The 13,203-nt window shown below is 43.3% G+C and overlaps 1 protein-coding gene across 1 annotated transcript in view; it reads left to right on the top strand.

Moving 5' to 3' along the window:
• Positions 1 to 4,981: 4,981 nt before the first annotated feature.
• LOC129769259 (eIF-2-alpha kinase GCN2) overlaps positions 4,982 to 13,203 on the top strand; it is a 30,923-nt gene continuing 22,701 nt past the window's right edge. Inside the window, exons 1-2 of the mRNA XM_055771379.1 lie at positions 4,982 to 5,467; positions 5,529 to 7,376. Coding sequence (XP_055627354.1) covers positions 5,241 to 5,467; positions 5,529 to 7,376 — 2,075 coding nt within the window. The 5' untranslated portion in view covers positions 4,982 to 5,240. The remainder of the gene's footprint in view (positions 5,468 to 5,528; positions 7,377 to 13,203) is intronic.

The raw sequence follows: 13,203 nt of genomic DNA on the forward strand, positions 1-13,203 counted from the left end.
CCACGGCTTCTGGCTTCGGATCAGTTACCACTTTCAGCAGCTTTTCCTTCGTTAAAAGCAAACGCATCTTAAATTTCCACACTGCGTAATTTCCGTCATTTAATTTTTCGACTGTTTGTATCTGCCATCTTGTTTTTCACAAGTACACAAGGCTCACTTGCAAGGTCTTAATGCGCTATGCACACGGCTAATACCGGTGAAAAAGTCCACAATCACGTTTAAAAATAACACCAAAACTTATGCGCTTTCCACGACAACTGGGCCAAGACAAGTGGAATGAAAAAGGCCAAGTTTAAATAATTAAACGGATGAATAAAAGTTTTATTAATTAGATGTGTTCACTGCGCGTTCTAACTTTTGAATGAACATGATTGTTCAAGCACACAGCAGAAGGCTGTGCCACCGTGCGCATACACAAGATGTTCAAATGCACAAGGTGGGTCGTTCGTTGTTCTACCCAAGACGGGTCTATGGTACTAGCTGAGGCCGTTTCGTCACTAAGCGATGGTTTCTTCACCTCCGCTTAAGATTTAAGCGAGGCTTAACGGCAAGTTAAGCCTCGCTTAACTTTTTTCCCATTTCTTCACCTCCGCTTAACGGCTAAGCCAGGGTTTAATAAAGCCTGGCTTAGGCTAAGCGTCGCTTATCTTAAGCGGTGGTCTATGACCGCTTAACGCCGTTAAGCGGTCGATTTTCAGTTTTTGCTTTTCTTCACTGTTGTGCTTTGGTAGTAGTAGCAGATATTTTTTCAGCCATTAAACTAGTATTAAAAACGATTTTATACAAAATGTCTTGTTATCGTAATTGTGTTTGGGATACATATTATTGGAGATTTTTAGATGATGATGAAGAAAATAGTGAACAATACGGCGAATTACTATTAACACGTCGTCAATATAAAATGCGTGTTCGAATAAATATTGATAATTGGGACGATCTGGATTTCTTTATGAGATTTCGTCTTCAGAAGAGTACGGTCATGATGATACTGGATATCATACAACCTTCTTTAGAAATCGATGAGACAAGGTAGAAAATATAACCTGTATTGCAGCGTATCTGAAAGATATAATTCTTACATCCTTTGTATCTATGTTTTGCAGATCGCGTTATATTCAGCCATTAGTACAATTATTGGTGGCTCTTCGATTCTACGCACTAGGGTCGGTGCAGATAGCCGTCGCTGATTTTGCTGGTATTTGCATTTCTTCTGTGTGTCGTATCATTCGTCGTGTATCTTTTGCGTTAGCTCAATTACGGTCGCGGTTTATCAAGATGCCGAAAACGCAGCATGAACTACATGCAGCAAGTCGTGAGTTTTACTCAATCGCAAAATTTCCTCGAACAATTGCTTCAATTGATTGTACGCACGTCAAAATACAATCACCTGGTGGTGATCATGCCGAAAACTACAGAAATCGAAAATCATGGTTTTCGATAAACGTGCAAACAGTCAGCTCTGCAAATTTGAAAATTTTGAATATTGTCGCAAGGTGGCCTGGAGCATCCCACGACCAACACATCTTTAATAACTCTTCACTGAAGATGCAGCTTGAGCGAGGAGATTATGGACACTTTATAATCGTAGGCGATTCCGGGTATCGTAATACAAAATATCTGGCAACACCGTTTCTTAGATGTGAAACCGCAGCCGAAAATTTGTATAACGAAAGTCAAATCCGTACTCGTAATGTTGTGGAGCGATCATATGGTGTTTGGAAGCGACGATTTCCAGTACTTTCTTTGGGAATGCGTGTGATAATTTCTACAGTACAGCTAATAATTGTTGCATGTGCAGTGTTACATAATATAGCAATCGATGCCAAAGAGGAGGTTCCACCACCAGAGATAGAAGGATTTGAAGAAATGTTAGCTGCAACAGTGGTTCCGAACGCTTCAAACACAGAGATAAATGATGCAGGTTGTGTTCGCGATCACTTGGTTCAAAACTATTTTGCTCAACTGTAAAAGGATCTTACGTAAATAAAAGACTTGTGTTTATATTCATATACATCAAACTTTAATTGTTGTCATCGTTTATTATTAGTAGGTATATACCTGATTCAGTCACTTATTGAACCAGAACTGTTCGTGGTTGTTTCCGTATTATTTCCGATGGAATTGTTCAACAATTTAATCCGAAGCGCATGCTCCTCCCTCATATGCTGATAACGAAGCTGCTCCATTTGTAGCTTTATTTTGTCGGTTTGAAGATTGATGTGAGCCGATTCCAATTCAGTTCTTCGTTTTTGGACATCGAGACGATGAACCTCCTCCATCATCTTTTCATTGCGTTCTAAAATTTTCTTTTTAAGGTCCTGCTCAATGGTCTTCTGGCGCTTCGATTTTGCCTGAAGGAGATTACTTTTCGGCCGTTTGAGCATAGCGGGGCTGTATTTGTCCCATGTATCACCAGATTTTGGGACAGAACTCGTACTTTTGCTGGGACTCACTAGTTGATCTCGATCATCACCGGTTGATCCTTCAATGTGATCACTTTCGATCACTTTATCACATGCAACCTCATTGTTGATAGCAGATCTAGAATCGCCATCTAGATATTCAACCTCATAACCATCGCTCGTTGCTGCTTCCACTTCAGCATGAGGCTCTATCTGAGAATCTATCTCGGGCTCAATCAATGTTGTGGATTCTTTTGGCGCAGTAGCAACGGTTTCTTCATCATCATCATCGTCGCAAAGAGATTGAAGTCCATCGACAGACAACGCGATTACTTCTCGTAGCTCAGCCATCGCTTCTGATTTTGGCCGCCATTCTTCAGGGCCTCGACCGCCACCAGTGGCTCTACGCGATAATGTCTCCTTTGAAACCGCCTGACGGATGTTCTTTTTTATATTTTCATATTTCTTTTTGAGTACTGTCAGCGTTCTCACCTGTTTGATAAAATTGATAAAAAAAAATATTTGTATTGATAGAGCCATAACCCGATCATAAATATCATAATGCTTTGAATGCCCACGCATAATAACAGGGACAGTTTCGGCAGCCCAATATCAATGAGAGTTGAATCAAGTTGAATTAGTTTTAGATAACATCAATCCTACTTTGATTTGATCAGTAGTGTATCCAGGGGGAGGGGCTTAAGGTCAAAACCTCCCCCAGAGCCTAAAATTTTCATTTACATCCTCTTTTTAAAATTTGTTCGACACAAATCCTCCCTAGACCGAATTTATGGCTACGCCACTGAACGATGAATAAAATCTGGTTTGCCGCGCTACCACTGTGTCACTCTGTCGCTGTCATTGTGCTTGGGCCTTAAAAAGGTCTGGCTCGCATTCGAAGTATATTCAAAATTTACAGATTGCTCAAACTAAAATCGTGCGTAACGAAGAAACGCAAATTTACTTGTGAATAGCACACGAAGTACTATTATACTTACCGTATTGAGGCAGCTCGTATTGAACTCTCTAGTGATTTCCTCCCACATGCGAACTTTATCGTCGTTCCTTTTAACGTCGCTGACCTTGCATTCAATTACGTCTTTTCTATTCAATGCTAATCTCAGCAGCAATTCTTCTTCCGCATCTGTGAAATTAATCGAGCGGACTCGCTTTTTGTCTCCGAGTTTCGGCGTCATTTTACTTTACCTTTTTGTTCAAAGTCCCAACGAGTTGTTAAAAACAGAAAAATAGATTCAATTCTTCTACTACTGACACTATCTCATAAGAGCCAAAGTCTTATTTATAAAAATGACTGTTTCCTGGTGTTATGTGTTGAGAAATATGTAATTCTCAAGGAAACATTCATCATTACTGTGAAAAGAAAAACACATGCTGTTGCATAGAATTGATGAGTAAAGTAAAAAAAACATAACAACATGGAAAATCCATGAAAATCATTTATTACATTTACGAAATTGGCCCTCATTAATGATCAATGTCGAATTTCTCGATTGCGTATCACATCAAAACAATCATCGTCGGCTTAAAGTGACAGGTCAAATGGAAAAATAGGGCGACCAAACGGGAAATATACCTAAGCGCGGCTTACGGTAAGCGAGCCTCTCAGATTGCTAAACCGGGGTGAAGAAATGTAATTTTTTAAGCCTCGCTTAAATGTGCGGCTTAACGTTAAGCGAGGCTTACCGTAAGCCAGGTTTAACGCGTTAAGCGGGGCAGGTGAAGAAAACGGCCCTAAGTTGGTTAGGGGAGCGGTATATGAAAACAGTACGGAAGAAAGCAGAAGGGGATTTTTTTCCTTGAAGTGTGAAAGAGACAGACTGATCACGAGCGGGCTTGGGCACAAGCGTATTGTGTTTTGTTTACAAACAAAACACAATAGACTTCCAAGATGACTGAAGAGTGGTTTTAGCAAGTTGGTCCACCTTAGGATATACTTCTACGCGCCTTGGTTCTACCAACACAAACAACTGGATACTTAATACCAAGAATACCAAGACTTATGAAGTTGAATGAAGAAATATCCAAGAATACGAATAACTTCACGGGTTTTTGTTCCTCAAAGTTGTTCGAAGAATTGAATAGAGAAAGAAGAAAATTAAGTTTACGTTTTTACAATGTAAAAACATAGAATAGAAAACAAAAAAAAACACAAATCTGAATTTAGGCGCAATTGAACTATTTTTCCGAATAATTCCAAGATATGGAGAAGAAATGTCCACGTGGACAACATGGGGAGAGGAACAGAACATGTCCATGCTTGTACACGGAGGGGAGAAGGATATCTAAAATCGTTCTTCTTCTGTCCAAGCAGGTATGTGGACAGCCTCTTAGAAAAAAATCACCAAGTTAAATGGTGTTAATTTCGAAGTAATTTAAGATAATTTATTATAGTTCTGATATGCTGAAGTTGATACAATAAAAATATTACCGATACCGCTAACTTCAACATTTTGAAACTCAATATAACTAGACATAGCTGGTGCAAACCATCTCGAGAGCACATATTGATGATAACAAGTTTTAACACAAACACATGAGCGTGCGAATATTATCACGCGGTTTGTTTTGATCCGAAGCATTCTCGCACGCGTCATTATCCAATATGGAAATATTGTTGTACTCCTCTGTCTAGTGCAATATTTCGGTGTTTGCCGGTCAGAAAAATAAATCCGTCCAATAGCTTTTGAGAAATTCATTACACAAACGTGCCGGTGGTAGCGAATTGGATTGTGACACAAAACTGCGTTTAATAGTTGGATATGATACTCTCCGAAGAAACCAGCTGCTAGAGGTTTGATAATTAGCTTCTAGCAGAGAATGGCCAAAACTAATTGTGAAAAGAGGGAAACATTTCGGGAACGGCAGGAAGCCGAATTGGAAGCAATCCGTTCCATCTATGAAAGCCAAGTGGAAGATTTACGTGAACCAGGAAAGTGGCAACCGCTCAAGGTCCGGCTAAGACTTACCCCCCAGAAAGGTTCCATCAAGCAGGCCTACGTGAAAACTGATCTCGTAATCACATGTCCCAAAAACTATCCGAAATAGTAAGTATGAAACACATTGTAATTGTTTTGCTTAATTATATCTTAATAAATATACTTTCAGTCCACCAAAACTTGAGCTGGCCAATAGTGTCGGCTTGTCCGATGGGCTGAAGAATGAACTGTTGAAACTGTTGGAAGAGCACACCGCAGAATTCAGGGGGGCAGAAATGATATACGACTTGGCGAATAAAGTGGAAGTATTTCTTCATGAGCATAACGTTCCACCGAAGGGTAGCTTTTACGATGAAATGATAGCCGACAAGCGAAAACGTGCCATGGATCGGCAAAACACACTCAAAGCCGAGGAAGAGCAGCGCAGACAAGTTATTCAGGATGAGTTGCAGAAACGAAAACAGCAGCTGGAGAAAACAAGAAGAGAGTCGAGGCACAGCGTGAATGAGGTGAGTCCGTTTCATCGAAACACAAGCTCATCGGAGAATAGCGAGGGATACTACCCTTGTTCTGAGCATAGGAGAAGCGAGACGCTGTTTTTCTCCAACGGAAGAAAGATTGTCAAAGGATGCTGCCTAGGGCACTCACAACGTGGTTGTATTACTTATTCAGGTATTGATGTTCAAACAGGCCAATTGGTATATCTGACCGAGTGGAATATTAATTTGGATGAAGACGGAAAATCATCGCATGGCCAAACAGTCGATGAGATTGTGAAAGGCATTGAAAAGTTAGAAGCTTGCCTGATAACTCTCAAGCATAGAAATCTGATTTCGTACGATGGAGTCCTTTGCAAGGTTGAACATGATGGGATTGATATCTTCGTGGTACAGGATTTTATTCTAGGAACGAGCCTTTTCACAATTTCTGGGACACTAGGTTGGTCACCGGAGGGTATCAGTATGGTTGCAAAAGGAATACTGGAAGCGTTGATTTATCTCCACAATAATGGAATTTCCCATGACGATTTGTCCGATACAACCGTTTTCATGGACAACTCGGGTTGCATAAGGGTTGCAGATTTTAAGCTTATTCCACACATCCAGGAACTTATCAACGGCCCAACATGCGTCCGAAGTGATTTACCCGCGCTAGGTGCCCTCATCGAACCTCTATTTAGCGCTCACTCTGAAATGAAGGATTTTATCGATTGTTGCAAATCCGAACGGACAATTTCGGCATCTGATCTACTGGAGCATCCTTTTTTGCGTCCATTTACATCTCTGGATGTTCCCAGGAATATTCACAAAGCTGCCCCAAACGGTCAACAACGCAAGCCAATCACTGACCAATCGCTTGTGGAACGATCGCAGCATTCTATTCCAACTTACATGAACACCTCGTCATCCGGTGAGAAATCCAGACTTCAGAAAGAGTTTGATCTCATCTGTCACATTGGCAAGGGGGCCTTCGGTGATGTGCTGAAAGTGCGCAATATCCTCGACAATCGTCAGTATGCCATCAAGAGAATACCGCTGCCGGCGCGGAGTAAAGCATTCCGCAAGAAGATGATTCGCGAGGTGGAGGTGCTCTCTCGGTTGAATCATGAGAACGTCGTTCGTTACTACAACAGTTGGGTGGACACGCTGGGTCCCGGAGAGGCGGAACAATTTTTGGCGGATGCAACCGGGGAGTGGTCCATCAGTACCGAGAGTGCACGGAATAAAATTTCGCCAAAGGTGCTCAAGAAGAATAGTGAGAAGAAATCCGACTGGGGACTGAATTGTATGGTGATGGATTCGAGCAGCGAGGAGGATGAGGAGAATGATGACGAGTATGAAGAAGCGTCTGATGGTATAGAGTTCGCTAATTCAAACGGAGAGATCGCAGACTACGCAAGTTTCAGCGAGGGAGTAACTGAAGAGAAAGAGAAGAGGAAAAGTGGCGGAGCATCGCCACCTCATCCGGATATGTTTATATACATTCAGATGGAGTTTTGCGAAAAGAGTACACTCAGGTAAGTTCAGACGATGAATATACATCCCACAAGTTTTGCTTCTTATCAAAATGATTGACTAACGAAAGTTGGAGAATATTTCATATGAACAAATTTTTCATTAAAATATTGGATATAATAAATGTTATACCTATGTCTAAAATTGAATAAAAAGAAATGGAAATGTCCTGAAGCAATAACATAAATTGGAGTCGATCTGGCGTAGTAGTTAACATACGTACCTCTCACTCTTAACGGTCACGTGTTCAATTCTCACTCCCGTCATTCTTCCTTCGGAATGGAAATAAAATCGTGGTCAGAGTGAAGAGATAGCCAAAAGATTAAGTGTTGCGACGGTTACGAGCACATACGTTAGACCCCTCGTTGCCACAGTTGACCCCAACGATACCGTTGCTGGCGAGATAGATAGGATCTGATCGGCCATCATTCATAAACCAAATTGAACACAAGGTACACCAGTTTCCAGTTTCTATTATATTTATGCACAATTGTTGAAGTTTATAGTTTCGTAACAATTTCTTGAAGTCGTAAGTGGCACTGAATTTAAAAATGAATTCGATTACATTATGCCTTACTGAATTGATAGGTTCTAGGAACATCTACGATTACACATTTGTTGGATAGGAGAAAAATTGGAGGTTAAACTAGATGTAAGTAATCATTGTGATTAATGATAGTTAAATATCGGCTGAATAAATGCTTTCAGCTTTTAGCATTTTCCATCTCGAACAAAGGTGGATTCGCTCAGGAGAAATCCGAAATTTACTCTTCCAACAAAACTAAAAGATCTAACCGGATCCGAAAGATGCAAGATGACATCCAGAATAGCTGTCGTGCATGTGGTGAGGCCGACAATAGCCGGATGGTTGCTTGCGATAAGTGCGAAGCTTGGTGGCACTTCGACTGCGTAGGAGTTGGAGAAAGCATCTGCGAGAAGGATTTTATCTGTCAGGAGTGTGTCCCTGGAGAGAAAGAACCCGATGCCACAAAAAACGCACCTAAACCACCTAACGTCGCCGGCTCGGACGTCGGATCGTCTGCCAGCAGCACCCGAAACAGAACGAAGCTTCGCCTGATGAAACTACAGGAACAGAAGACAATAATGAAACGACAGTTGGAACTGGAACAAGCTGAGCAGCGGAGACGCCACGAAGCGGAAAGACTCCTGAAGGAAAACGAAGTGGAGAGGAAACAACTCGAAATCGATGAGCAGTTTTTGCTGGAAAAGTACCGCGCGTTAGAAGAGGAGTGCGACGACGAATGTAACGACCAAAAAAGCCGGAAATCAGTTCAGAGCAGCATCAGTAAAGTCAACCGATGGCAGGCACAACATCTAGGGGGTATAGTTAACTCTACCTTAACCACCCAAGAAACAGTTCCAGTTTCGGAGTCGACTACGACAGCTGTCGTCCAGGTTCCAACGCATTCCAAAGCACACCAGCCAGTGGCAAACGCTACAACCGTTACGAGTGTGTTCAAACCAACAATCCTCGAAACCGCCCCAATCGCGACAACATCGGCATCCAACAGTAGGAGCGCTGGTGTAGTAGCAGTGCAATCGAGCCACTCGAGAGTTCCAGTTTCCACATCGAGTTCATCCATACCGGTATTTCCGAAGAATACGATGCCGCGACCAACTCCTGCTATGAATGGTGCACCCAATCAAATCAGTCATCCTGGGAATAGTACCACCCATCATTTGGGAGGATTACTGAATCGAACTTCTAAACAATATCCGTTAGGGTTTCCACAAATAAGCGATGAGAACATCAACTATAGAAGCCAGGTGAAAGGTATTATGTCAGGAGAACCACATTATTCGCGATGCAATATGATGCCTGCACAGGAAATGTATCAAGGCAGTAACGATAATCCGTTAATAGGAGTAAATATCTCGCAAGGTAGTACGATGCCTGAACAGGAAGGGTATCTAGGTAGCAATAATAATCCAGCATACCTCCCATCCTACCACAGTTATCCTTATCCAATCGATCGAAGTTGTCCTTTACCTCCGGGGTTATCTGGGGCAAACCCGTCGCAACTGAATGTGCATTATCCTCCCGTAGTTCATCTACCGTCGTTAAACGAAATGGGGCCCACACCCCGACAGCTGGCTGCGCGTCAGGTGATGTTAAAGGAGCTTCCTACGTTCTCAGGGAACCCGGAAGAATGGCCTTTATTTATAAGTTCGTTCACCAATTCCACTAATGCCTGTGGATTCACGAATGCGGAGAACCTGATGCGATTGCATCGATGTCTACGAGGACCCGCTTTAGACGCTGTACGAAGTAGGCTTTTGATTCCGGATTCTGTTCCGCAAGTAATATCCACACTGCAGACTTTATATGGGAGGCCGGAAATATTAGTGTATGCTCTGTTGAAGAAGGTTCGCGAAGTTCCAGTACCAAAGCCCGATAAAATCGAGACGCTCATCGGATTCGGAATGGCGGTTCAGAATCTCTACGACCACCTTCATGTTAGTAATCAGGAGGCACATTTGAACAACCCTACGTTGCTTTATGAATTGGTGGAAAAGCTGCCGGCCAATCTTAAGTTGGACTGGGCAATGGTCAAACGTCAACAACCGGGAGCAGATCTTCGAACGTTCGCTGCGTACATGTCCACTATAGTATCTGCAGCTACGGAAGTTACTCTGATAGTGGACCAAAAGCCGAGTCAATCGAAGCACGATAGATCAAAGGAAAAGAATTTCTGTAACTCACATTCAGTGGAAGCTCACAGTCAACCCAAGCCCATGGGAAGTAGTCCTATGGGGAAGCAGTGCCTCGTGTGTCAAGATCCCTCGCACAAAGTAAAGGATTGTACTACATTTCAGAAGATGGATGTCGACAATCGATGGAAATTGGTACAGAAGTTATCGCTGTGTCGCAAGTGTTTATTTTCGCACGGCAAGCGCCCATGCAAATCTAAGGGAACTTGCGACGTAGAAGGTTGTGAGTACAGGCATCATCCGTTGTTGCATTCCACCGCGAAGAAGAACAGTCCAACAACGTCCAGCAACACTGCAGTGCAGAACCATCATCACTTCGGGCGAGGATCACTGTTTCGCATCATTCCCGTGACGCTGTACGGGCGAGAACGATCGATTACGACGTTCGCTTTTCTAGACGATGGATCGTCTATAACTCTGGTCGAAGATTCGTTAGTTGAATACCTAGGTATCGAAGGCAAAGTCGATAATCTGTGTCTAACTTGGACGGCTAATGTTACTCGCTCAGAGGAGCTGTCTAAACTGGTGAGTTTGGACATATCGGGTGTCGCACAGCAGAAGAAATTCACTATTGCTGAAGCACGAACGGTAAGGAACTTGGGATTACCCAAGCAGACCATGTGCTACGAGGAATTCGTGGAACTTTATCCACACCTCGCTGGGATACCGATCCAAGACTATGAGGATGCTGTTCCAAGAATTTTAATTGGAAATGATAATGCACATTTGAGTGTTACCTTGAAGATGCGTGAGAGGAGAATGGATGAGCCCATCGCCACCAAAACGCGACTGGGATGGTCAATCCATGGTCCAACGGCGACGGTGGAAAAGAAACGGTGCTTCAGTATGCACATGTGTCAGTGTGCCAGTAATGACGAAAGCTTGCACGAATTAGTGAAGCAGTATTTTTCGCTGGATAATATGGGGGTGTCTTTGAAACGAAACGTAGAGTCCGACGAAGATCAGCGAGCGAGGCGAATTTTGCAAAACACTACACAACGTGTTGGCTTTCGTTTTGAAATCGGCTTGCTGTGGAAGTACGATAACTTCGAATTTCCCGACAGCTATTTCATGGCTGTCCGAAGACTGGAATGTCTGGAGCGAAGGATGAAAGCGAATCCCGAACTCTGTGTTGGTGTGAATAAACAAATAGAAGAATATAAAAGAAAAGGATACATCGTGAAGGCAACTGAAGAAGACCTGATTACTGCGGATCCTCGAAAAGTTTGGTATTTGCCATTAGGTGTGGTCATCAACCTCAAAAAGCCAGGCAAAATCCGCATTTTCTGTGATGCGGCCGCGAAAGTGGACGGAGTGAGTCTAAATACGATGCTAATTAAAGGACCTGACTTACTAGTACCCTTGAAGTCGGTTCTGACCGGTTTCCGTGAACGGAGAGTAGCGGTTTGCGCGGATGTGAAGGAAATGTTTCACCAAATGGTAATGAGACGGGCAGACAGACAAGCACAACGAATCTTGTTGAGGCAGAATCCGAACCAGGAACCACAGGTTTACTTCATGAATGTGGCCACCTTTGGTTCTGCAAGTTCACCGTGTTCTGCACAATTTGTTAAGAACCTTAACGCTAGCGAATATGCGGACCAATACCCGGACGCGTCGGATGCCATAATACGGAAGCATTATGTTGACGATTATTTGGACAGCATGGACAGCGAAGAGGAAGCGATTAGAAGGGCGAAAGAGGTAACATTCGTCCATTCGAGAGGCGGGTTTATAATTCGTGGGTGGATGTCAAACTCAGAGAAGGTGTTACAAAAGCTGGGTGAGTCCACGAGCGCTGAAGTTAAGGAGTTATCCAAGGAGATCGGAAACTTCTCAGAACGAGTGTTAGGAGTATTATGGATGCCACGAGTTGATGCCTTCACGTACTCTGCCAACTTCGTTACAGTGCCTGAGTGGCCTACCAAAAGGGAGCTGCTCAAGACGGTGATGAGTCTATATGACCCTCTAGGATTTCTATCGCACTTTACCGTTCACGGAAAAATCCTCATACAGGATGTTTGGCGCAGTGATGTCGCATGGGACGATAAAATCCCATCTGAGCTCAAGCAGCGATGGGACCAATGGGTTGCTCTTTTCCCCTCTTTGGAAAAGGTGCGCGTGCCGCGTTGTTATTTTCCGGGGCAGTCGTCAACGAAATTAAAAAATATACAATTGCATATGTTCGTGGATGCCAGTATGGCCGCATTTGCTTGTGTTGCTTATCTGCGCGCTGAAGTAGCTGGACAAATACAATGTGCTTTGGTAACCGGGAAGGCGAAGGTAGCTCCACTCAAGTTAATGTCTGTGCCCCGATTGGAGCTCCAAGCTGCGGTGCTAGGGGCGCGACTGGTCGAGAGCATCTGCTCCACTCACACTCTGCCTATCACGAAGAGATTCATTTGGACCGACTCGAAGACAGTGTTGGGATGGATTAACTCCGATCAACGAAGATATCGCCAATTCGTGGCTTTCCGCATTGGGGAGATTCTTGAGAAAACAAAAGCCAACGAATGGCATTGGGTTCCCTCGGATTCGAATGCCTCTGATGATGCGACCAAGTGGAAAAGGGGACCGAATTTGTGCCCGGAAGGTCGCTGGTTCGGCGGACCTGATTTTTTACATTTGAGTGAGGAGTATTGGCCATCAATCCCAGAAGAGAAATATGACACAACTGAGGAACAGCAGTCCAGTATGGTAATGCATCATTATATCATCGATTCGGTGTTTGACTGGGAGCGGTTTTCAAATTGGAACCGTTTGTCTAGAACCGTTGGGTTCGTGGTTCGATATCTCGGAAATTTGAGGGCAATAGCACGGCGACTTCCTACAACGAAGGGCCCGCTGAGTCAAGAAGAGTTGGCAAAAGCGGAGGCGTGGATATTTCATTCAACCCAAAAAGAGATCTTCGCAAAGGAAGTGACCATGTTGTCTACAGTTGATACTACAGGAAAAAGTGTGAGACTAAATAGTGACAGCAAGCTCTTCAAACTTTCTCCGTTTCTTGATAACAACGGCGTTTTGCGTGTGGAAACCAGGATAAGTTTAGCAGCATTTGCATCATATGACACAAGAAATCCTATCATTCTTCCTCGG

This window comes from Toxorhynchites rutilus, chromosome 2 (genome assembly GCF_029784135.1).
Source record: "Toxorhynchites rutilus septentrionalis strain SRP chromosome 2, ASM2978413v1, whole genome shotgun sequence".
Classification (NCBI taxonomy): domain Eukaryota; kingdom Metazoa; phylum Arthropoda; class Insecta; order Diptera; family Culicidae; genus Toxorhynchites; species Toxorhynchites rutilus.